The following is a 26,928-nucleotide window of genomic DNA, read 5'->3' as shown; positions in this document are numbered from 1 at the left end:
AGGTCGCACAGAGTTGATTTTGGGCTCAAACAATGTGGGAATGACACATTTATATTAGTGTTATGAACAAACATATGCCATAAAACCTTTACTTTTTGAGATATTCATGAAAAACCTCTGAATTGATCAGCGCCCAAGCCACTTCAGCCAAATCTGCTCATGAAGGCCATGCAGTTAGTTTGGGCCAAAGTTCTAAATCTACTCATGGGGCATACTAGTGTTTAGGTTGAGGCTTTGTTAGAAGATGAGGACCCCAACAACCACCCAAGAAACAAAGCAAACCACTTGAAGTCCTAAAATACTTTATTTGAACACATCACACATCCCATCACACGGGATTCAAACACTTGCAATACATGAGACATTTCATCCCCCTGCCAGCACAAGAACATGAGGTGCATTTATTAGATCTGCAGCTGCACACCCCTGTTACCTGAGGCAATGTGTCTCCTGCGGAAACTGTGCTCCTGTAAGATATTTCATTAATATCTAATATCTTCTAAGCTATTCTATCTAAGCTCCTCTGGTCAAATCATGATAATCGTCTCCCCCACTTTGGAATGTGACTGTAGGGTCCGGTGACGAAGCCAAGCCAGGCACCCAGGCCATGCACCCAGAAATACTTTGACCTGATGATCGGTGTGACCTAATGACCAGTGCATGCATGGCTGTATCGGGCCTCCGGCCACAGGCCAGTGAGAGGAGCAAACCAGATTCATCCTTAGACTACCTTATATGCCAAGCCTGTTGGATCATCCATTATTAACCAGTGGCTCCCTAAATTTGGAACTCCCACATAGTATAAAAGCCATGGTTGTGTCATCATTCTGGAGCCTCTCAGCCCTGTGGAGGGCTGGTCGTCTCCAGGACTGTTCCTCGTTCTCCGTGTGTTCCTGTCAATAAATACCATCGATTTACTTCACCTTTGTCTCCTGAATCTCTGTCCAGCTGGCTCATACATATCAATCCAAAGGACTCAGCTTTTTGATACCATCACTCCACTTGATGAAGAGTTCCTCCCCATCGGTAGTCCATCCCCATTCAACAACCGGTGGACAAGGGAGTTGTAGAAGGCTGTTCCCCCACAGCCATCCTGCCTGGAATGTAGCTCTCAACAGATGCTGTAGAAGTGCATCCTCGCTTGGGGGCAGATCTCGCAGCTCATCTTTAACTGAGTGCTTGAACAGCTGGAATCTGAGTCCATCTATACTTGCAGTCGTAATGTCCAGCCTTGTTGTACTAGCTCATTACCCAGGGTTCAATAACTTCCATGCTGTTCTTAACAGTCTCGATACTAGGGCAGCAACTTAGTCCTCTCAATGCAGCAGTGAGCTCTAGGGATGGGTACCTTTCACATTTGAACCGATACCGGTACCGGTACCTGTGAATCGATACCGGTACCCAACGGTACCTTTTTTCTGTACTTTAGTCTCAAGAAATTTTATTTACCTACCTCAGTCGTAAAAAAAGAAAATCCAAACATCAAATAACTACAATTTCGACAGTTTTCGGCTGGTCATTGCTCCGACTGCTTTGTTGTTGAATCAAGTCAAATCCTAGGTATGCATATATTGTGCGTGTGAACGTTGACATGAAAAGAAAAAAGTAAAAAAGAAAGAAAAAAAAATTAAAAAATAAAAATAAAAAAGGAAGTTTTTCTTTCTTTCGGTATCTCACTTGATTCGATACTCGGTAGTACCGCCGTGTTTCGGTTCGGTACCTCAAAAGTAACGAATTCGGTACCCATCCCTAGTGAGCTCTGTCAACTTACTGTGGTTCATCCAGGCTTTGAATTGAGCATTCTTTGAGTGGCCAAAGAAGGCGCTCACAGAATCACAGCCACTGAAAGAATGGAACACAGGCATGGCATAAGCCACATCTCCACCAAGCTTCTTGTGTGCTTCTGTGATTGAGTAGAACTGGCGTTTGTCCAGAACAGCAAAGTCGACGATAAGTTGCAAATCACAACATACTGACAGGAACTTTGTAGTGAACCCTAGTAGGATGACAACTACATCGGAGTCGACTGTTCCAACCGTAACTGATTGATCCCCTTGTTTAGCATGTCCATCACATGGCAAATTATGCGGTTGTCAGCCTCCTCAAGCATCTCTATGCGGTCATAAAGCTGGATCTCAAAATGTTCGCCAAAGTTTGCAAGGATCTTCCTGCCGTAGGTGATGCTGAACTCCTTATTCCAGTTACATGCATGTTCCTTAGCAATCCTGGCGAACATTAAATTCAGGGCTACCTTGTTGTCTTGATTAGACAGAAAACCTTCAAAGAATTGGTAACATGAGGCTAGATTGATGAAAAATTAATGGAAATCTATAATAAAAATTACGATTAAATAGCGAGATTTCTCATTCTTGGCACTCAACGCATGGCATGAACTAACGAGATTTCTCGTGGCTGGCACTCAAAGTGTTAATGCTCATAGTCTGGTAGAGGTCAGCCACAATGTCAATACGATTTGCTCGTGACCAATCTTGGCAACACCTTGATGACAAAGTCCCGGAATGTCATGCCTTTGGTGAGAGACTTCGCCAGGATTCGTACTTGCACAGATAGATCTATCACAAGTCCCTCTGAGGCTGTAGATTGAACTTGCACTCTGATGTCCTTCAGGATTTGAGACTTTTGGCTGTGATAAATGTCTCCATCCTTTGTTGACAGGGCTTCTGGTAAACCTGTGATTGAAATGAATAGTTTTACCAAAACTAAATTAGCACTGTCAAATCAATTCATTTATAAAATGAATAATTGAACATCACTGTATCGAGAATCTGGTAAGACGAAAGTTGCCTGCATCTAAAACATTGAATCACTTTGAAATTATATCAACTAGATTTACCTGTGAATTCACCACCAAAGAGCCTCCTTGTCTCTTCTTATCTTGATCTGCAGGCCTCCTTCAGCTTTGCAAAGGTTCCTTTAGGTGGCTTGATTGCAGGGCTAGCAAGCTGGACTTTTGCACCTGAACTTGGGAGTTTCAGGGCATTTCGGGAGATTTTCGCACTAACATACAAATCGCTCCTGCACAAACTGGTCAACAAACTTTGCCAACTGTAAAAACAAGGCTGGCATCTTTAGTTACCACATATGGGAAGGGAATGGATGAGTTAAACCTCATGAACTGAGCTTGGTTGAAGGGGTTGGTAAGGATCCCCTGGTAAACCTTGAGAGTGTGGCTTAAAAACGTTTCCTTGAAGGAGTCCAGCATTTCTTTGTGTCCGTGTGCTAGATCTTGACCTTCGACCTCAGCTAGGTAGCGCTGGATTTCGGGTAGGGCAAGTTCGAGTTTCCTGAAGAATTCCTGATCTTCCCGATTGATGATATCGACATATCCAGTATCAGACTTGATGACCTTTATATTATGCTCCTGCTTTTAATCACATGCAATCTTCAAAAAATCGGTTACCTCTGGTGTTTATTGCGAAAGAGGCTGATAGAAATTCCTTGAACAACTCTGGGTGTCTCCATTTTAGCTCTTTGAGATCCTGAAGAAACACGGATGTCCATCTGGCATAGTGTGTATGATCAAGTGCAAAGTAAAGAGGAATGAGCTGCTCAAGTGCACAGATTTATCACAAATATCTGAAAAAGTAAAGGTTTTAGAGTATATGTTTGTTCATAACACTAATATAAATGTGGTGTTTCCACAACTTTTGAGCCCAAAATCAACTCTCTGCGACCTTCAGGAGCCAAGATACAAAATTCCATGCCTAAAAAGTGGGCGTGGCCATTTCAGGGACTTCGTCTAGTAAATCTTTTGGGCTCCTTGCATTTTTTTGTTTATCAGGCCCTAAATGAACAGAAAAACATTGGCTCAAATGTTAATACTTTTTTGCAGCCATTCTGCCTAAACTGACCAGACTAATAGACATATTAATATAGTAGGTAGTAGTATAGAGATAGTAACATAGTAGATAGTAGTATAGACATATTAGCATGATAGGTAGTAGGGTTGCATGGTATACCAGTATTAGTATAGTACCGCGGTACTAGAGTGTTCGAAATGATACTATACTGCGTTTGGAAAAAAACTGTATTTTATTTTTCTTTAATTTATTAATTTATGCATGCGAATGCCTTCCTATTGGAGCACAGCGCTGCTGTCAGTGATGACGTTGCGCTAGTTTACCGGAAGAGAGAGCTCTGATGGAGAGAGATTGAGATTTCTATTCTTGCGAATAGCATTGTGGACATTCTCTAATGCTCGTATAAGGAACTGTAGTCACGAGAGCTAGCATTAACGTAACGTTAGTTATCATAACCATCGGCAATCGCAGTGAGGATCTTTATTGATTAACGTTAGCTAGCTAGCTTTAACTAGAATTATAGTTTGCTAGCATAATATAATATTATAAGCTAACGTTAGCAGAGTTTATTCTATGCAAAATGTGCTAGCTAGCTAACGTTAATAAAGATCCTCACTGCAATTGCCGATGGTATGGTATGATAACTAACGTTACGTTAATGCTACAGTAGCTCCTATCAGTACTGTAGTCATGCCATTGATGCCAACATTCATTGGATGAGCTATGCTAGCTCTCGTGACTACAGTTCCTTATACGAGCATTAGAAAATGTCCACAATGCTATTCGCAAGAATAGAAAATAAATTGAAAAGCCTAATAATAAGCTATACATAGCCTAAATTGCCATGCTGAAAGCTAGTAAACACAGCATCCCATGTTGCCTACCCACAACAGAAATGAATTGATGCACATGTGCATCTCTATAGCTTAGTCACAAACGTGATTTATACAGAGACATTTGACAATTGCCCATTTAATGGTTCATACATACTGTATAAAGACAACGGAAATCTATTTTATTTTTGTTAAACAGCCTACAATATGACATAACCTAGTTCTAGATTATGATAGGCTATATTATATAAAATCAGTCTCACTCATCAAAATGTTTTCTAGGTTATGGTATCTCAAACTAATTAGGCCCTCTGCTATGACAAATGTATAATAATAATAATACAACCATACTTTTTCTACCCCTTGAATTTTTTTTAACTACAGAAGTCTGCTGCATTTGGCTCACAGAGTGACTCCCCACACTCAGAAGCAACCTAACCTCCCAGCTTTTTTTGAGCAGCATATTAAGTACACAAATTAGTCCAAAGATGATAAAAGGCTCAACAGGGCAGTCTCGGAGTTCATCTGTGTGGACCAAGTTCCAATATATATACAGTTGAGAAAGCTGGGTTCAGAAACCTTGTACAGCAACTGTTTTGAGTGCAAAAAAAGTTCTCCAGCATTTTGAATGCCATTGCTTTTAATTTAATTTATTTATTCTTGTCATTGTTCATTGTTGTGTTTTAAAATAAAGAACAATAATGACATCTGAGAGTGTTTCCCTGATTTTGAGGAAAAGTATCGAAATTCATATTGGTATAGTATCGAAACAAAAAATGTGGTATCGTGACAACCCTAATAGGTAGTAGTATAAGTATAGTAACATAGTAGATAGTAGTATAGACATATTAGCATGATAGGCAGTAGTATAGGGATAGTAACATAGTAGATAGTAGTAAAGACATATTAGCATGATAGGTAGTAGTATAAGTATAGTAACATAGTAGTGTAGACATATTAGCATGATAGGCAGTAGTATAGGGATAGTAGCATAGTACATAGTAGTATAGAGTACATATTAGCATGATAGGTAGTAGTATAGAGATAGTAAAATAGTAGGTAGTGTAGACATATTAGCATGATAGGTAGTAGTATAGGGATAGTAGAATAGTACATAGTAGGTAGTAGAGTAGACATATTAGCATGATAGGTAGTAGTATAAGTACAGTATAGTACATAGTAGATAGTAGTATAGACATATTAGTATGCTATGTAGTAGTATACGGATAGAAACATAGTACATAGTGGTAAAAGAGAGTACGAAGGTTCGCTCATGTTTCACTTTGTAAAATGTCCCTACACAGGACCATGAGTACACACATAATCAATTACTAGACAGGACATCAAGCATCCTCACGCCACAGGGTTCACACGCACCTTAGAGTGTCCCTCCAGCTGCTCTACGCGCTGTTCTGAGGTCAGCAGTTTGTCTTTGCACTCCTTCAGGCTGGTCTCCAGCTGGACACAGAGCTCCTGCCTCTCCTGGAGCCGCTGGCCCTGAGCCTCCATCTTATTCTGGGTTTTACTCAGTTCCTACAGAGGAGGGAGAGGGAGGAGAGGAGAGGAGAGGAGAGGAGAGGAGAGGAGAGGAGAGGAGAGGAGAGGAGAGGAGAGGAGAGGAGAGGAGAGGAGAGGAGAGGTTAAAGGATTTGTGTGGAATCCTAGCCCTGTTTCCTACTGACCAATGATGTTCCCTCATATTAGCTCCAGGTTGTTAAACACAACCTAAAGAAAAGTCAATGGGGTCAAGCTCCTGTCTGTACAAGTTGGCTGACACTCACTGAAATGTACTCCACAGTGCACACGCAAGTAGATTTCAGTGAGCTTCAGTCAGCTTGTACAGACAGGAGCTCGACCCCATTGACGTTGCGTTGGTTTGTGGCTAAGTAGCCGAAACAAGCGTGAGGAGCAGTGTGGATTGTGCTGAGAAAGGACTGGATCAACATCATCATCAACTTCTCTGGTTGAAAGGCGTAACTATCATTGGTATTTGTTTATTTTTTTTTTATTATCTTTTTCCCCCTCCTTCTTTTTCCGATTTTTCTCCCATCCCACTGTTAGTCGTTATGCCAATTCCCAACCCCCTTCCTGGTTGTTGCGCACTTTCCCCTACTGTTGGTCCGAGAAGCCGGAGACTGTCACAATAACATGCTTTCCTCCGACGCATGTGCAGCCAGCCGGCAGCCAGCCTGGCCGCGCAGATTCTCACCGGGAGAGTAACGTGTGGAAGGTCGCACTACCTCTCTCCAGATCCTACCCTCGCTGAGCAGGCGCCCCGACCGAACTGTAGCGGTCGCTGTCCACAACGCCCAGGACCCACCCACAGCTTCCCTCCCCCTAACTCAGCCAAACGAGTTAGTATAGCGATCAGCCCGAGCCAAGGCAATGCTGACTCTCCGGGAGTCGAGACCGCAGCCTCTTGCATTGGTGACGAGCACAATCTCCGCTACGCCACCTGACCGCCGTATTTGTTTATTTCTAAAGCCCTTATTGGTAAACCTCCCTCTTACATCACAACAACACTGTTGGAATGGAATTTTGGAACCTAATCTAAATGTCCAAATGAATGGTTGGTTCTTAGGGTTCCTTCCAGTTTGCTCTGAACTAGGAGAAACTGCTTTTTCCTTTGATGCTTCCAACATCTGAACGCCCTCCAACTGACTCTGAAGATGAAGGTTCTTCCTTCTCTTGCTGCATTTAACAGACCAACAGTGAGACAGGTCCAACAGCTCTAACAGAGAGGTGCTCCTCCAGAGAGACAGTGAGACAGGTCCAACAGCTCTAACAGAGAGTTGCTCCTCCAGAGAGACAGGTCCAACAGCTCTAACAGAGAGGTGCTCCTCCAGAGAGACAGTGAGACAGGTCCAACAGCTCTAACAGAGAGGTGCTCCTCCAGAGAGACAGGTCCAACAGCTCTAACAGAGAGGTGCTCCTCCAGAGAGACAGTGAGACAGGTCCAACAGCTCTAACAGAGAGGTGCTCCTCCAGAGAGACAGTGAGACAGGTCCAACAGCTCTAACAGAGAGGTGCTCCTCCAGAGAGACAGTGAGACAGGTCCAACAGCTCTAACAGAGAGGTGCTCCTCCAGAGAGACAGTGAGACAGGTCCAACAGCTCTAACAGAGAGGTGCTCCTCCAGAGAGACAGTGAGACAGGTCCAACAGCTCTAACAGAGAGGTGCTCCTCCAGAGAGACAGTGAGACAGGTCCAACAGCTCTAACAGAGAGGTGCTCCTCCAGAGAGACAGTGAGACAGGTCCAACAGCTCTAACAGAGAGGTGCTCCTCCAGAGAGACAGTGAGACAGGTCCAACAGCTCTAACAGAGAGGTGCTCCTCCAGAGAGACAGAGAGACAGGTCCAACAGCTCTAACAGAGAGGTGCTCCTCCAGAGAGACAGTGAGACAGGTCCAACAGCTCTAACAGAGAGGTGCTCCTCCAGAGAGACAGTGAGACAGGTCCAACAGCTCTAACAGAGAGGTGCTCCTCCAGAGAGACAGTGAGACTGAAAACAAGGGGCTCTGTGCTGCATGTGCTTCTCCCTGACCTGCTGCTTGTCCTGCAGTGCATGCTGGGCCGTCTCTAGGTGGTTCTCCAGGTCAGCCCGCTGGGCAGCTTTGGCCGCCTCTGCAGACAATAACATCTCAGTCTTGGCCTTCAGCTGCAGGGGAGGAATCAACACAACGTCATCATTCTCAATCTAAAAAGTACTTTTCTATTAACAGTTCTTCTATTTCGTTTTTTCTTTTATTCTATGGGACAATAACGTGTTGAGCCATATGCCTTTGTGGATCTTTAAGGTCCCCTGAGTTTGCTCTGAACAGGGTAAATCTGAATTTCTTTAGCTCATGGAATTAACTCCAACAGTCCTTCAAGCTTGAGATTCTTGAGAGTTTAAAACCTTGGTCTCCAACCTTTGTCAATCAAGTTGTACATGCTTTAATTGATTGTTATGCTTGCCTAGTCATATTGTTGCGATTTGATATGCTTTTTTTTTTATACACTTGACATGACCTTTCAAGTTTAACCTCTTAAACCCTAGCCCTATTTTCTGAAAATCCGCCTAAAAATACAGACTTAAGTAAATGGAAGATTGCTCCACTTCTACACGGTCCATTTGCATGTTCTTGGTATCTAGTGACATCTATGGATCTCAGGGAATATATTGCCCTGAGATTTCTATAATCTTATATTTCACTAATAACAGTTAAAATCGTTGGTAGACAAACGTAATACTGAAAATATACACTTTAACTGCTGTTTTGATAGAGTTAGGATCTTTACTCTTGGCTACATAAAATAAAAACATTAATCAATATATTCTGTAGAGATTTATGGTGTGATGTCATTTGTGGTCCAGTACCGGACCGCTCGGGTTTAAGAGGTTAAATAAAGGTTTAAAATGACATGAAATCTTATATTCTGTGAAATACATGCAAGTTTAGGATTCAGCTTTTTACGACAGCCAACGTTTTGACAAATCAAACTGGTTAAAAGGAACATGCATGGTCAGTTCGAGCCCAGCGCTCCACATTTGCTTTCAGTTTAGCTGGTCGTCCGTACTAATACACATTGGCCGTATTAGGGGGTGGGAAACTGATGGGTGGGGATCGGGCGTTGTGGACAGCGACTCCTACAGGTCGGTTGGTGCGCCTGCGCAGTAGAATCAGGAAGTGTCGGGGGCAGCGTGAGCCTCCCACGCGTTACTCCTCGCCACAGAGATCGAGCTGCACAGGTGAAAAGATGCGACTGCTGTTACCTCAAGTACCGGAGGGGACTTGTGCTATGTATGACTTAGTCCACATTGCAGCCGGCTTGTGGGAGGCAAGAAACAGCGTCCGTGACAGGGGAGGGTTGAATTGGATGATACGAAATTGGGATGGGAGAAAATATAGAAAATGGGAGAAAAAGTGGATAAAAAAAAAAGGGAACATGCATGGTATACAGGGCTTTCACTAAACAATGGTATAGGGGTGCAGCGTCACTATGACAACACGCCAGCACCACCATGTGTTTAATAAAAAAAAATTATATATAAAGTTGAATATATATATTTAATAATAAATACATTTATTTGATTGATTGTAGAGAAAGCGTGGGGCCAGCTTATACCTTATACCAGGGGTTCCCAATAAGTTTTGGTTCTGCCCAGTCCACGTTGTAGGATTCAAATGACTTGGCGGGCCAATCCTGACACCCCTTACCCCTCCCTCATTCAAAATGCAGACACAGGCTACGTGAGAAGAACAGAGTTTATTTTGAACAGCTTGTCATTTCAGTTCAAATTCCTTGTTCAAATGAAATGCAAGTCCAAATGTAACATTCAATAACCAGCAGTAGGCTATAATTGTGCATCACATTTACACAATTATAGCCTACTGCTGGAAACACTTTAACGCAGGCCATTCTCGGCTTCCATAGAGAAGCGCAACACTCGTTTGTTTAACACAAATAAAAACAGGCTATTAACCAAATGAAAACTACTAGATACACAGGACCGATTCGAACGTAACAATTAGCATACATTTCAAACACCTTTGAAAACAACCTAAATACTCTTTTAAAAATAAAATAATAATATTCTGATCAAGCTGAAACCATGGGATGGAAATCAGAGCGTGTCAATGCGGAAAATGGCATCTCCTCTAAAATGTGAATTTTCAAAAGTTCGGCTGATGATATTGTGGCGAGGCGGAGGCACTGGTGGAGGTGTTTCCTGTTTCATAATAAAAGTTCTCTGCACTATGGATTTCATAATAAAAGCGGCTGCTATTGTCATAGGAGAAACGTCGATAATATATATATATATATATATATATATAGTTTTTCTTTTTTTCCGCGTTTGATTAACACTTTAATCGCCATGGGTTAAATTCATAATTTACCATCCCTCGCCAGCTCTATTTGTCTATGGAGAAGTTCCCCTTCTTTGCAGGGCTATAACTTTTTAAATTCTATTGCTAAACTGCCATTATTATGGCCCATTCAATGTCCTATATGTATTGTTCAGGGTGTAGCAACGTTAAACTTTTTCATTCACATATTCATACTAAAATATGGTCTAAAGTATAAGTATGTTTTTATCATTTTCTGCAGCTTTCTTCAGAACGTGATTTATAGCCCCAAATGCATTATATTGATGATCAAATACAGTTTGGTAGGAATCTGTGCGAGATAAAAAATGTCAACTGCACGTATTTCTAGAAGTTTCTACGCATCATCTGATGTTGACCGGATGGGCGGGGGATCGTTTATAATTCCGTGGGCAGCGTTAGATGATTCATCCAGAGTGGGTCATATGTTCATCAGATCAGTTAGTATAGAAAACGTTAGAAAATAACGCTGAATCTTACCGTGGCTTCCTCGCGCCGCTGGCAGATGAGCGTGGAACAGATTTTTTTCTATTATGGGATGTAGAAATGCCCGATCCATTTCCAGGTTGTATAATAGTATATACGTCCAAATAACGTTGTTTATTGAGTTAGGGCGAGCGATCTATTATCCAGTGTTTCAAGATGGAGTCGCGGGAGCTATAGCGAGTGGTCGGACCACATATGGAGTGAGCACTACCGGTTCAAAGGTTAATATCCGGTTGGCGATCTGCCGATCGGCCACCAGATGGCGCTCTTGAACCGCTAGAGAGTTGAGAGGAGGTCAGCAGTGTGTCTCAGGGCTCCGGAAAGGAAATATGATTTCGATGACAGATTTTTGAAATATTGACATCAAAGACGAGTTACGGCGTCTTCGGCAGAATGAGCATGGCTCGGAATGATGTGAAAACTCGTCTGCGGCGATCATAGTGTTAATATAACTTTGACAGGCCAAATTTAAATGCCCCGCGGGCCTGATGTGGCCGCCTATTGGGAACCCCTGCCTTATACACTGTACTTAAATAACTTATTTGGAACTTTTTTGGAAGCTATTTTATTGAAATTATGTTTTTAAGTTGCAGGAAATTACAGCAAATGTCTTTCTTTATTGCAAATAGTTTTGCCTCCTGCACGGGGGGGGGGGCACAGCCCCCCTCCAGACCACCCCCTGGTTAATACTCAGCACCATCTTGTTTGAATATCCTGGGCAAAGCCCTGATAGACGGGTACCTGGGAGTCCAGCTGGGCCACCCTCTCCTTGCTCTCAGTGAGCTGGGCCATGAGCTCAGACACGGAGGTCTCCAGGGTCTGGGATCGGTCCTGGGCCGCCCGCACCAGGCTCTTCTGCTCCTGGACCTGCTCATGGAGGTTGTCCTGGGCCTGCTTGTTGCTTTCCGACTGATTCTTCAACTTGTCCGTCACCTGGGTGACCTTCAAATCCCCCCCCACACACGAATGGAACATGTTGTAAAATTACTCACGTTATGATTGATCATCTGAGAGTGAGTGAGTGAGTTAGTGACTATGTGTGAGTGAGTGAGTGAGTGAGTGAGTGAGTGAGTGAGTGAGTGAGTGAGTGAGTGAGTGAGTGAGTGAGTGAGTGAGTGAGTGAGTGAGTGTGTATGTGTGTGTGTGTGTGTGTGAGTGTGTAAATGTATATGCAGGGCTGTACGCTAAGCTTTTTCACTAGGGGCACACTTGCCCCTAAATGAGAAATTTAGGGGCAAGAAATATTTTTTAGGGGCACATTTTTAAATAACAATTTTACCATTATTTATATCGATTGTTTTTGATTTAAAAAAAAAGAAAAAAAAATATTTTATATACAAATTTTCTTTTAATAAAATATATATATTATATAATCATACTTGTAGTTGTATTATCTGCGAGACATCGCCACCACGCAACAAGTCAAAATGCTCGCTATATGCAACCAGCTCCACTGTCTGTGGGCCAGGATTCTCCGGGGCTGCAGCTGGACCCTATACTGTAGCCTCCAGCTACGGCCAGGATTCTCCGGCGCTGCAGCTGGACCCTATTGACTATATTCAGCGTGCCCTCAGCTCGAATACGCATCGACTCAGTGTTATAAGACATTGATATCAGGAGCTATCTGTAGCTATTTAGTTTAATGGGACGTTTCGTTTTGAACAGTGAGCTAACGCGAGCTATCATGCACTACTAGACTTGCTGGAGCATTTGTTGATATCAGTAGCTAGCCGGCTGGCAGGCTCACCGAGGTCCCAGTGTCCCACTAGAGACTAGTGTTTACAACAGCCACGGGTGCGGGAGGGAGGAGGAGCAGCAGACGCCGCAGCTCTCTCCGTGTGTCTGAGTTCAGTTCAGTTCGGCTCACTATAGGAGGTCGAACGCATCGAAAATATGAAGCAATACTAACTTTACTTTTCTTCATAGCTAAATGAATCAGACAGTCAGCCAGTCTATCAGAGTGAGTGCTCAGTCGATTGTTCCCGCTGATCATACCTGCTGAGTGTTCACTGCTCAGCTCGCGTGAGTGACGTCATCGCGTCATCACACGCCTTGGATAATTTAGGAGTGAAATGCGAATGCAAGGCTTGAAAGCACTACTCGCAAGCCCGCCCCCAGATAATATTTACCAATCGCAACGGCCAATTAAAGGGGCAAAATCATCTCGTCGCAGTGTACAGCCCTGATATGTGTGAGTGTGTAAATGTGTGTGTCTACCTGCTCCTGTAGTGAGTGTGTGTGTGAGACTACCTGCTCCTGTAGTGTGTGTGTGTGTGTGTGAGCACATGATATGATGTGTATGCATGTGTGTGTACCTGCTCCTGTAGTGTGTGTGTGTGTGTGTGTGTGTGTGTGTGTGTGTGTGTGTGTGTGTGTGAGTGTGAGTGTGTGTGTGTGTGTGTGTGAGAGAGTGTGTGTACCTGCTGCTGTGGTGTGTGTGAGTTAGTGGTCTTCAAGGGCCTTGAAATTAAGCCCGTGCCCAGCCTGAGCCCATGAAGTTCAGGCCCTGCCCGACAATAAGCCCGACTGTAATGCAACATTTGAAGCCCTAGCCAGAGTGAAAGCCCAAAAAAAAATATATAGGTATATTAGACTTAAACATTTATTTTTTATTTGTATTCGTTTTAAATATTCAACACACGGTTTTATATGAACTTAATAAATAAACAAAAACGAAAATGTCCAATAGGTCTACCTAAATAACAGATATCGCAGCATATCGCACTGAAAACTAATGAAGCATTATATTATATAGCCATATGGGGCAGCGGTGGCCTAATGGTTAGAGAAGCGGGTTTGTGACCGGAAGGTCGCCGGCTCGATCCCCGGGACCGGCAGGAAAAAAATGCTGCTGAAGTGCCCTTGAGCAAGGCACTTAGGCCCATGTTAGACTAGTGTTTTTGTGGTCGTTTTTTGAATACGTTTGAATACGTTTCATGTCCCTTTTACACAGAAATGCGTTTTTTGGCGGATACGTTGAAAACGCTAAATTGTGTTTTCCATTTTTGAGCAGCGCCAAAACTCGCCGACAACAGTCGTGTAGCCTTCACGGAGCCGTTGTTGCGAAAATGCCCATGCGCAGTAGATACCATCTGCGTGCCCTTCCGGTGACAACAGAGTGTGTGTGTGTGGGTGTGTGTGTGTGTTTGGGACAGAGCTCCGTGTCCCAAATAGCTGCAGCTACCATGTGTTGTCAAGTTATTGTTATAAGGACCCCAGTCCAAACAGTCTGCATTCCCTTAACAATTGTTTGTATTGAGCCGTATTGTATTGTACCCATTATGCAATATGTTAAATAAAGTTTACATCCATTCATTCTGCTAGCATTACCGATTTGGTTGAGCACTACCACTGGCTAACATGAGCTAGCGTTAGCTATCAGACCCTGTTAGCTCAAAGCTCCTCTTTCAACTTAACAAGCATTAAACAAAATGGCCCAGTCATCTATTCACCTTTGTTTAATACACACAGCATTGTCTCTAATGTTATCTAGCTACTGATAGCTCCCGATATCATCAGTTTGGTGCTGGCTAACTAGCGTGAGCTAACGTTAGCTTCTAGCCACAATGCTATACTGTTATAATGGCATATTCAATTGACGTTAGCATGCAGCTAACAATGTAGCTACCGATCTTTTTTTAGACTAAACTATCCGCTCTTGGTGGTCACTTGTGTTGATGTTAGTTTTGTTTCATCAACAAATGACAGGCAGAACACACAGTGAATGTATCCGTTTTGTTTATTGCACTTTTATTAGACTTTGCTGAAAAAGAAGTGCTGCAATGGGTAAACAGGCAAAGATGGTGGCGCCCGGCGCCGCCTTGTTGACTTTCTTTGCAGGAAGTGTATTGGCACATTCAAGTTCTGATTGGTTGAAATTGCCTTCATGTTCGCCACCTACTGCCACCTACTGCTTTGGCAGTGTACTACATCACTGTGCTCAGGTGACAAAAACGAAAGTGTGACTCGAGGCTGCTACGTTGCGGCGAAAACTCATCTGACAATGAAACGAAAACGAAACTAAGGTGTAACCGGCGCCTTAACCCCCAACTGCTCCAGTGGAGTTGCTCATTGGCCAATGGTGTCAGACTGTGGTTGTACTGGGCAGCTCCCAGGTATGAATGGAACTGTGTGAATGTGAAGCAGGGCGTAGCTGAAAAAGAGCATCTGTGCTCAGCGAACCTACCCTGGGTAAATAAAGGTTAAACAAACAAACAAATATTAAATAATTTTTTTGTTTTAAATATTCGAAACACTGTTTAAATAGTAACTTAATAAATAAACAAAAACGAAAATGTCCAATAGGTCTACCTAAATAACGCATATCACGCTGAAAACTAACAAGCATTATAGGCCTATAGCCTGTTTCGCGAATGCCGTCTATTTCCATTTCCCAGCACGCGTGTTAGACTGAACACGGTGCCTCGTCACAATCAGTCCAAAAACTGCTCGGATCTACCGAATCCGATGTCGCGAGTATACAGAGGTACTGGCAGACACAGACTTAAACATTAATGTCATCATGACACAAAAGTATACAGAAAAAACTCGACCATCAGCCAATTATATATAAAATAAATCAGGACTCACCACGCTGTTGACGTCAGGAACAAAAACGTCTTGCGTTGAATAACGTTAACAAAACTTCGCCAACCAGCTGCTACATCCAAGAACAAATTAAACGTTTGCCAACTGGCTATATTCCAACTTCAAACAGCAATTGAAGTTATTGAACCACTTCGGTCTTCAGCTGTTCTACTGTCCTCGAACTCTCCCTGCGGTAATTACATCCAAATGTTTCCAAAAATGCAGCTTTCCCAGACGCATTGGGAACTTTCAAAAGCTCTCCCTTTCCCTAATTCCCTATCTGTTAACTTATCCATCGCGACTCAGAGACACGAGGCTCTGACTCTCTGATGACAGCTGGCGCAAAACAGAAAGTGAAAGCGTAAGGTTATCCTATAACCCTAGTTATATGAGTATAGCGAGCGCGCAATAAAATAAAAATAAAAAAGGAGGGCGCTGCCCGGCCGAGCCCGAATTATTTATTTAAAAACAAAGCCCTACCCAGCCCGAACCCGTCGGGTAGGGCCCCGTTGGGCTCGGGCAGGGTTGCAGTGCACTAGTGTGAGTGTGCGTGTGTTTGAGAAAGAGAGTGGTGTGAGTGTGTGTACCTGATCATGTAGTGTGTGTGTGTGAGTGTGTGTCCCTGCTCCTGTAGTGTGTGTGAGAGTGTGTACCTGCTCCTGTAGTGTGTGTGTGTGTTTGTGTGTGTGTGAGTGTGAGTACCTGCTCCTGTAGTCTGTGTGAGTGTGAGTACCTGCTCCTGTAGTGTGTGAGTGTACCTGCTCCTGTAGTGTGTGTGTGTGTGTGTGTGTGTGTGTGTGTGTGTGTGTGTGTGTGTGTGTGTGTGTGTGTGTGTGTGTGTGTGTGTGAGATAGTGTGTACCTGCTCCTGTAGTGTGTGTGTACCTGCTCCTGTAGTGTGTGTGTGTTTGAGTGCGTGTACCTGCTCCTGTAGTGAGTGTGTGTACCTGCTCCTGTAGTGTGTGTGTACCTGCTCCTGTAGTGTGTGTGTGTGTGTGTGTGTGTGTACCTGCTCTTGCAGTGTGTGTGTGAGTATCTGCTCCTGTAGTGTGAATCTGCTCCTGTAGTGTGTGAGTGTGTGTACCTACTCCTGTAGTGAGTGTGTGTACCTGCAGTGTGTGTGTGTGTGTGTGTGTGTGTGTGTGTGTGTGTGTGTGTGTGTGTGTGTGTGTGTACCTGCTCCTGCAGTGTGTGGTTCTTCTCCTTCAGCTGGTTGAGGACAGCGGTCTCTCCCTCCCCAGCCTGGATCTTGGCACACAGGTCCTCCCTCTCCGCCTCCAGCTGGGTCACGCTGGCCTTGCTCTTCTGCAGCAGGGCCTCCAGGTTCTGGATCTTCTGGTCCTTATCCCCGATCTGACGCAACACCTGCTCCAAGTCATTCTGTGCAGGAGACACAGAGTCAGAAACAAGCTAATAATTTGTGGTGTGTGTGTGTGACTGTGTGTGTGGGTTATCCAACCATCACAGGTATTTTCATTTTGAGGACACTGTATAATGGAACATTCAACGCATAGCATATAATCAGAGTCAGACATTTTGTATAGCCTATATAATGACCTAGACTGTTGTATAATGAACCAAAAAAAAATTGTATATAAAAAAAAAAAAAAAAAAAAATTGAAACAATTGTGTGTATTGAGCCGTACTGTATTGTACCCATTCTGCAATCTGTTAAATAAAGTTTTCATTCATTCATTCAGTCAATACTTCCATGCGTATAAATTGAGGAAGCGAGCGAGTCCGCGGCAGCGCCAGAGAGGTGGATAGGGGGGCGGGTCACGTGGGGGTCGCGGCCAATCAGAGGAACCCGGAAACCGAATTCCGTTGCGGAAAGGATACACGCGTCCTAACTGGGGTGGGTAGTTTATTCCACCATTGTGGGGCAAGGACTGAGAATAGGAGACTTCTCTTTGATGACCCTCCCGGAGCTCGGATAGGAGTAGGTCTGAGGCGGCCAGAAGATGCAGAGCGTCGTAATTAATTAATCCAATCCACTTTATTTATAGAGTACATTTAAAACCAACAAGGTTGACCAAAGTGCTGTACAAGTCCCACAACATAAGATACAAAATTATAATAATAATTATTATAATTATAATTTTTTTTATCTCGAAGCTTCGAATAAAAATCGAATATCGGCCCAGAAACTTCGACGGCCAAAAAAAGCTTTGAAGGTCAGCCCTACTTTCAACACCAGGGCCCTCATTCATCAACGTGTTCTACGCACAGATCTGTGCTTACCCTGTGCGTACGATCATTTCTAAGCAAAGAGTGGGATTCATCAATTTCGATTTGAACTTGACTCCGTGCTTACATCTACGCACAGGTCGGACCTGGCGTACCACGCGCCCAGTGGTAGAATATCGTTACTACGCATAAGCACTCCTCAGTCCTGCATTAGTTTCAAGGCGGAAATAAGCTTCCGTGCATTAGTGTTCAACTTCTGTATGACCCGTAATTCATTATAGTTCATTGTAAAATAGCGACAGTAGTGTAATTATAACGGGCTCACACGCGAACAAGAGGTTGGCCTGCTTGTTTGGCACGGGGGGGCAGACGCAAAACACCAACCTCCAAACGCGATTAGATATTGTTTCGAATAAAAAGCAAATTATTTTGTGTGTCATGTTTCCAAATAAGATTGGTCACGAAATGCTTTCTACTTCAATTTGTTGGTTAGAATAGATGACCTCCGTTGAAACTTCACTGAGACTAACAGTCTATTTGTGAGCTCCCGCACAGATGTGATGATAATAATAATAATAATAACAATAATAATAATAGCTTCATTTTATATAGCGCCTTTCAAGAGACCCAAGGTCGCTTTACATAGATAGGGGGGGGGAATAACAAAGTAACAAACATAGTGGACAGACACACAACATATATATATGATGATGGAATTCATTCAAGATCCTCTCCACCCTCGGGTCTTTGCCACCGCGGCACGGTCCATCGTGATATTGGAGATGGATCGACCAATAGACTGTTACTGTAGCTGTCAAAGCTCCATCACAAATGCAGTTATGTGAATAGAAAGGGATTCCACTCAGTCAATGTTGCGATGCGCATTTGCCTGATACATGTTATTGCTGGATGCCGGGAGGAAGGCGATGCTGAATGTTTTCAATTCATTAAATAAAACGGATACTTTTTGCAAGGGTTTACTGACTGTCATACAAATGATCAACCAACTACATACTGTAACTTTTCAGTGCACGTTCTTATTTACATTGTGACAACAGCCTTGTGAGTTCCCGCAGTGACCCGCACACAGACATGATGGAATTCAAGTTCATGTTTGTATTGATCACATATAGTCAGGCTACACATGGCGTATAGGCTACATCATACATGGCAGTAAGATTCATTGTTCTTGTATAGCTCTCGTATTATTGTTTATGTAGGCTATAAAACTGACATCAAAATGGATTGTAGTATGCCTCTAGAAATCATATGCAGCAGGTAGAAAATTGACGGGAGATCCATCGCGATTTGGAATCAAATTGAGGAGAACTTTAATCCCTGGGTATTAATCAAACAACACGGGAAAAGGCAGTCATATTCCAGCGCGGTCTTTATTAGCCGACAACAAAATAGATGCCTCTAAAAATCATATAGCCAATCGAACACAAAGGCATTCATATTACAGCACGGTTATAATGACACACAACCAACGCCAAACAGTGGTCAACGAACGGTCTTTATTAGTATTTTGAGCTGTCCAGGCAGAATTGCAGCAATGGTCTTAGGGAGCCGTTGATATCTGACATCACCGTTTACAAATCCGCCTTTTATTTATCCCATAATACGCGATAGTGTCTTCTTGGTTCGACAGCAGTGAATTCTCCGTGGAGTTTCTCAGAGTACCGCTCGGGTCAGTCCATTATTTCACATCCCATGGGGGGTGTTTCCTCACTTTCATGACCATATATGGATAATCATGCACGAGCATTGACGGTAGAACAAAGTTCTACGGAGGAGCGTAGAGCCTGCGTACGCACCGTGTGATGAATCCCGACTTCCCTGTGCGTACACTAGTTCTACATTCCGTGCTTACGTGTGGAAATAGAACATATTCTACGTCCACGTTGATGAATGAGGGCCCTGGAATGCCCTCAAACTGACTCTGAGGCTTCCTTCTCTTGCTGCATTTACAAACATGATCTCCGACCACTGTGCGTCGACTTGTGATGGGGCGACAGTGGCTCAGGAGGTAGAGCGGTCGTCTGGTAATCAGACGGTTCTCGATTTGATTCCCGCTCCTCCCAGGCAGCGTGGCGAAGTGTCCTTGAGCAAGACACTTAACCCCTAACTGCTCCCGATGAGCAGGTTGGCACCTTGCATGGTTGCCTCCGCCATCGGTGAGTGAACGTGAAGAAAATTGTAAAGCGCTTTGGATAAATATGATTGATTATTCTTATTTATTGTGCCTATATGTATTGAATTTGCTGATAAACTGTGTCTTTGTTTTGTAAGCTTGTCGTCGCTGTAAATGAGGGTAACCTCAGTGTCTTACGAGTTGAAATAAAGGTTTGAAATGAAATGAAACATGCTCTACCTGAGCCTCCCTCAGCTTGCCGTTGGTGTTCTGCTGTAGGACCTGGAGCTCCTGGTGCTGTTGTTTGGCTTTTTCCAGCTGGTGCTGCAGGTCTGTGTTCTGAACAACATCCTCCTTCAACTGGAGGCCAAGGCACAGAGAAAATGTATTTAAACTGGAGCCCAAGGCACAGAGAAAATGTATTTAAACTGGAGCCCAAGGCACAGAGAAAATGTATTAAAAACCCTCTGGGGTCGGAACTCCTGTTTGCTCCCGCATGCGGTAGAACAAACAAATCCTCGCAGAGAGGATTCCTCATTGTCCCCAAATTGTCGCGCATTTCATAAATCGCTCAAAATAGAGAAATGGCATTTTTGAGTGCTTTGAACTGTTCTACATCCGTTACCTTATTTGCACAACATAATACGACTTGTAAATAGGTTTAATTCTTGATAGATTGTATGTCTGTAATTATCCCGGTTCTCCAGAGAACTACACACAGCTACGTCACATACATGCACATACATGTAGACGCACGCGCACACACACACACACACACACACACACTAAGAGATAGAGGGTGTGTGTGCTTTGAATAGGGTTTAGACCCCCGCAGAGACTTGTCAGACTGTCGCTACCCCCCTCCAGCTTGTAACACTGGACAGATTCTAAACAACACATTGGCTTTCATAATATGCATCATATGAATTATCTCTTGCAATAATATCCACGGGACTAGACTTTTTGCCGAGTCGTTGCGCGAGTTGGACGTTTTATTAATTTGATCACTGTAGGCTCATGACAGCAACGTTAGTGCTGTTGGTTGAAACGTGATTCCGGAGTGATACCTAAATGCATTCCGTTTCATTCAGAGAGAGAGAGAGGGGGGAGGCAGTGTGTCTGCGTGTGTGTGCGAGCAGCTCATGTGAGCCGCGGTGTTTCTCTCCTGTCTTTTGGAAACGAGCGATAACAACAATAACACTTCCGATCGGGGGGGTTTCAAAATAAAAGAGCGAAGTCTAAAACAGGAAGGACGTTTATTTTGTACATTTGTGGCAGCGTTACAGCATTTTCCGTCTTTCCGACTTATTTTTGTTGCAGAAGACCATGAAGTAATTTTTTTTTTACATTTAGAGTAAGCTTGTTGCATTGAAACCAGTTAGAGACAATTTCAAGTTCCTCATTCACGCATACAATCAGGGACTTGAAGTCATGTTGAGTAGCTAAGAGATTGGTGTCATCCGTGAATAATAATGGAAGTAGAGTATTACAAGACATAGCCAAATCATTAATGTAAATAAAAAATAATAAAGGGCCCAGAATAGAACCCTGTGGAACCCCGAAGAAGATCCTTGATTTCTATTGAGTTTAGAGATGAGAATGTTGTGGTTGACAGTATCAAAAGCTTTGCTCAGATCTAGAAAGACACCAATAGGATTTTTTTTGTCATCAAGTGCTGAGGAGATGTTATTGACGAGCTGTAGCAATGTTGTTCTTAGTTAGATGGTTAGAGATTCTTGAGTATACCAGTTTCTCTAAGACTTTTGAAAAGCAGGGCAAAATAGATATAGGACGGTAATAGCCAAAGTCCTTTGGGTCTCCAGATTTATAAATTGGTATGACTTTGGCGATTTTGATGTTGTGAGGGATGATACCGGATTGAAGGGATAATGATAGTGTGCTGAAGGGTCTGCAATTAGGTCAAATTAGACCTAAAATAATCCCCCTTTAAGTTCACCAACCTGTTTAATATGTGGGAGTTAAGTTATTATTTACCACATAATGTTACACTGTCCACCAACTGATGGCATCTCAGGTTATATGACGGTGCTGCCATCTAGTGGGCCAGAGGTGGTAGTGTTCCCTCGTAAGTGCGTCACTTCCTCTAGGATACGTGTTGTTGACGTTAGAGCTGCCGCGGTATCGGTATTACCGCGGTATCGCTGTTACATCATGCCCACCGCAGCGTTGGGCTGAATACCGGCATCACCGCTGTTTTTTATTATATTATTATTATTATTACGCTCTCGTTGGGCTTGCGGCTCTGCAGATATACCCTACTTCTCTGTCGAGATTCCAAGCGACCCTATTGGGTACCAGAAAAGTCACATGAAACACTGCAGACCACAGATTGGTCAGAAGAGATACGCGAAGTGCTTTTACTTCCTGAATCTCAGCCATGAGCCATTGATCAGAGCTCAGTCACAACACGGCTAATAGTACGTTAGCTCCCACCGGAGACCGGAGTGGATTGCCGTCGCTCCTCAGGGAACGAGGCATAATGATTTTACTGCAACGAAATGTTATAATAAAAGCCCTTCGTTCTATACACTTGTCTGATTGAAAACTTTATTAACAGACCGCAGAATGGGTACAACTCGGCACGCTCTGAGCAAAGAAAGGAACTTAGATATTAATTTAGTAACGCTTGCCTTGCTATGGTCCGGTAAATACGAACGTGTAACTATACTAACGTTAATGCCACAAATCGAATGCCTTTGTAATCATAAGTAGTAACGTTATAATAATAATAAGAAGAAAGGATCAGGGGGGTAACCGGCGGGCGCGCCGCTACCACTCCTGCCCGCGACACATAGTGAACGGCGCACGACCAGAGGGGAGACTTCGAATCCGTGTTTCACTTTTAATAACGAATGCGTGCTTGCCGAATCCCAAACAATATTCATGCTGCAAAGTCATCCTCTAAAGATAGACATTTAGACTAGAGGCAGGCTATATGCTATAAAGAGTAGACTACTACTAAAAAAAAAATGCATTCAAACTTTTTTTTTAAATTTTTTGTGTGCGTGCGGTAAAAACCGCGGCGGTAGGAAATATTTTGCAAATTTGTGCGGTAAGGAAATAATCAATACCGCGGCAGCTCTAGTTGACGTAGAACTTGACCGGACATGTTAGAGAACAAACGTACATCCAGCGTTGCTCGTAACGTTATAGTTTGACGGTGACCAAGGATGTAAAGTTGCTTACCAAGCGGACATTATACCACCAAGAGAGAGTGAGTTTAGTACCCAGCTAATTCGATGTTTAGTAAACGTCTGGGATTAGCACATTACAGCGGACTATAGTATTCCCCATTTAGCGTTAACAGTTAGCCGAAGCTAGCTAGCTCGGTGCTAATACCTAAAGTAGCTTCAGCTCATGCTTTGATAGCTGCTCTATACTGGACATATCAGACGATAATAACACAGACCAGAGAACATTTAGATAGGGTCTGTGTCGAAGGGACGCTGTAAAAGGACTAGAGGTGGGCATAGATTAATTTTTTTAATCTAGATGAATCTATCTGCAATCCTGGATTTAATCTAGATTAATCTAGATTAAAATGACCCAAAAAAAAAAAAAAAAAAAATGCCGAAGGCATTCAAAATATGTGTGTTCTACCCAAATAATGACCAGAAGTAAGTCCTTACTTTTTCTTTCCTCCTTATGTTTCTCAGGCCAGGTGGCCCATTACACCATGAGCCCATCTCCCGTTTCCAAAATGCATTACAGACTGTTTGAAAAAGATGTTTTGCTATGATAATTGGTAATGAAATATCAAAATAATGTTCAATAAGATGTACTTGTGTTTAATAAGTTGTTTTATTCAGAAGTTAACACAAATAAATAATATTACCAGTACAGTACAGTATCTAGCACTCTCAGGAGCAAAACAGAAAGAATCATTTCAAACTTGAACTATGTGACATGGCTTGAATCAACTGCTCCAGTGGAGTTGCTCAGTGGCCAATGGTGTCAACTGTGGTTGTACTGGGCAGCTCCCAGGTGTGAATGGAACTGTGTGAATGTGAAGCAGGGCGTTCCTGAAAAAGAGCATCTGTGCTCAGCGAACCTACCCTGGGTAAATAAAGGTTTAAAAAAAAAAAAAAAAAAAAAAAAAAAAAAAATTAGATTAATGCGTTATTTATATTATCGCGCGATACTAGTATAGCGTTAACGCAGCACGTTAACGCCGTTAACGGCCCAGCTCTAAAAAGGACACAACTAGTCCTATGTAGTAGCCACTAGCAGTAGCCTGTGGTACAGAGGGGACCAGCGTGTCTGCAGCAGCTGTCGGCGTGCGCCGTGCAGCACCACGGAGCGGAGCGAGACACTCGGATCCACCACAGCGGAGCATCTGGTCTGCAGGAGCAGACTGGTGGCGCCTATCGGACCGGGCAGCGTCTTCCCGCCCTCATCTCACCACGCAGCGGTCTACTACTCCTCGTTACAGAACCCATCCGGGTTCTTCCTCCCCACCAGGATTACTGACTCTCTCCATCTCTCTCATACTGCAGAGGGAATTGTTTCTCTGCTTCAGTGGTAACCGCGGCAACGTTTGGCCAGAACACTTTAATAGAACTATTTGGGCGCCCATCTAAATTTAACCATAGTATTTAATTAGGCATTGTGTAACGTGATAACAATATTTGTATGTATCTTTTTTCCCCTTTTTTGCTTATATAAATGGCATTATGATTCAAACAGTTTCCTCGCTCTTTCTAGTTTAGGTGACTCCATTTTAAGTTATTCACTCAGTTGTGTATTTGGTACAATTAGTTTAAGAGTTAAGGCATCCTACCACACCCCCTAAGGTGACAATTATATACAGTCCTCTAAGCTCCCGCACAGATAGAATGAGTTAAAGGATGGATGATATAATCAATAGTTTCAATAGCTTTACAAGACTGAAGCAATGTGTTTACATGTCCTATGATTCCACCTGTTACTCCATCAGCTCCTCCTCCCTCCTCCTCCTCCCTCCCTACCTGCTCCTCTGCGCGGGACAGTTTGAGCTGCAGGTCGGCCGCTTGCTGCTCCCGGTCCTTCAGCTTCTCCCCAGACAGCTGCCTCTGCTCCTTCAGACGGCCCTGCACCTCCCCCAGCTGCCGCTCCGCCTCCAGCAGCTTGGCGTGGAGCTAACACAAGGACAGGGAGAGGAGGTGGAAGATGGAGGAGGAGGAGGAGGAGGAGGAGGAGGAGGAGGAGGAGGAGAGAGAAAAGCCCTTGAGATGGGGTGATGAGTAGGGATGGGCACGATTCTTAAATGTTTTGATTTAAAATGATCTTACCTAATGGGTTTTGCTATGCTACTGTGCACCCTGGTTCTCCCTCTCCTGTGTGTGTGTGTGTGTGTGTGTGTGTGTGTGTGTGTGTGTGTGTGTGTGTGTGTGTGTGTGTGTGTGTGTGTGTGTGTGTGTGTGTGTGTGTATGTATGTATGTATGCAGGGAACAAAATTAACTTTTTGACTTACCAGCCATTTGGCTGGTAGATTTTAAAAACTACCAGCCAGGCAGATTTTTTACCAGCCAAAAATTAAAAATAGCTTTTTAGTATATCGCCATGTGTTATTATTACTATATAATACTCTCATATGCTATTTTCAATTAATATCATAAACAACATAAGGAATATTAGCATAATTTTGAGTGGACTGAAGGAAAGAGTCAGCGTTAATAGTTTTAAATGCAAATAATTTATTGAAACATAGAAGTGGGGTCGGGGACACACACACTGTTTCAACTCACCACCCCCGCATCATATTGTAGTCTAGTCTGTCTTCAAACTTCCACTCCTCTCGAAACCTTTTTATATTTGAATATCAACATTATCTGTGCATCCTCAGTAATCCTCAGTTTACTACAATATACTCCTCTCCTGAGTCCTGACTAGTGACTTCATCGTCTTTCCAAACGCACGCACACAGAGAAAGGGAGAGTGCCCCCCCCCCCCATTTCCCTTTCCCCAGTCCACACTGTCTGCTGTTCTCTATGGCTCTGCCGCTGATCAGGATTAGCTTGTTAGCTTACGCTAACATAACGTTCATTTCGGGCGATGTGGGCATAAAGGAATGGCGACGATGCAATGCATGTTAGATGCATTTGACCCGTTGTGAGAAGAAGAAAAAACCACAGACTTATTTCGGCTCGCAAAATAGGCGCACTGCTGTGTAGCTCTGCTCTCAGGGAACAAACTTAACTTTTTGACTTACCAGCCATTTGGCTGGTAGATTTTAAAAACTACCAGCCAGGCAGATTTTTTACCAGCCATTGGCGGTTGGCTGGTACTTATTTTGTTCCCTGTATGTATGTATGTATGTATGTATGTATGTATGTATGTATGTATGTATGTATGTATGTATGTATGTATGTGTGTGTATGTGTGCATGTGTGTGTGTGGGGGGGTTACCTGACTGATCTCACTCTGCTGCTGGGCACCCTGGCTGTCCTTCTCCTCCCTCTGCTGGTGTAGCTGGCTCCTCTCCGTCCTCAGCTCCGCGTGTTTCAGCTCCAGCTCAGACACCTCCTTCCTCAGCCTGGAGGCCTCCTCTGCCTTCTCCCCCAGCTCCGCCTGGGCCTTCTGCAGGGAGGCCTCGGCCCCCGTGGCCCTGGCCTGGAGCTCCTGCACCTCCTGGTCCCTCTGTTGCAGGCCGGCCTGGACTCCCTTCCTGGTCGCCTGCTCAGCCCCCAGCCTCTCCTCGAGCTCCTGGTACTCCTTCTCTCTACGGGCCAGCTTCTCGGACAGGGTCTAGAGGAAGGCACAGGAGGACAATGGTCAGACCAACACTGGCTGCTAAGAGGTCTAAAGGCCCCATGAAATCTAAATAGATGTTTATAATAGATGTCCTGGACATTTTAAATTTGTACTGTACATTTTACTGTATATTTTTGGCTGTATGTTTTAGAAAACTGTAATTTCCCGTTTCATCCTACACACAGGAGCATAATACTAATTTTGCATCCAATTAAATTATTTCTAGAATGACATTTAAGATTAAGATTTGTTTATTAA

General features: G+C 43.5%; 1 protein-coding gene across 1 annotated transcript in view; it reads right to left on the bottom strand.

Moving 5' to 3' along the window:
- The window catches only part of eea1 (early endosome antigen 1), a 180,074-nt gene that overhangs the window by 64,518 nt on the left and 88,628 nt on the right, over positions 1-26,928 (bottom strand). Inside the window, exons 11-17 of the mRNA XM_084334575.1 lie at positions 26,326-26,664; positions 24,905-25,054; positions 20,157-20,276; positions 16,772-16,975; positions 11,751-11,951; positions 8,198-8,311; positions 6,032-6,187 (exon numbers count right to left, since the gene is read on the bottom strand). Coding sequence (XP_084190701.1) covers positions 6,032-6,187; positions 8,198-8,311; positions 11,751-11,951; positions 16,772-16,975; positions 20,157-20,276; positions 24,905-25,054; positions 26,326-26,664 — 1,284 coding nt within the window. The remainder of the gene's footprint in view (positions 1-6,031; positions 6,188-8,197; positions 8,312-11,750; positions 11,952-16,771; positions 16,976-20,156; positions 20,277-24,904; positions 25,055-26,325; positions 26,665-26,928) is intronic.

This window comes from Notolepis coatsorum (assembly GCF_963971535.1).
Source record: "Notolepis coatsorum genome assembly, chromosome: 18".
Taxonomy (NCBI): Eukaryota; Metazoa; Chordata; class Actinopteri; order Aulopiformes; family Paralepididae; genus Notolepis; species Notolepis coatsorum.
The sequence above is the reverse complement of the archived record's forward strand: the minus strand, read 5'-3'. Positions and strand labels throughout refer to the sequence as shown.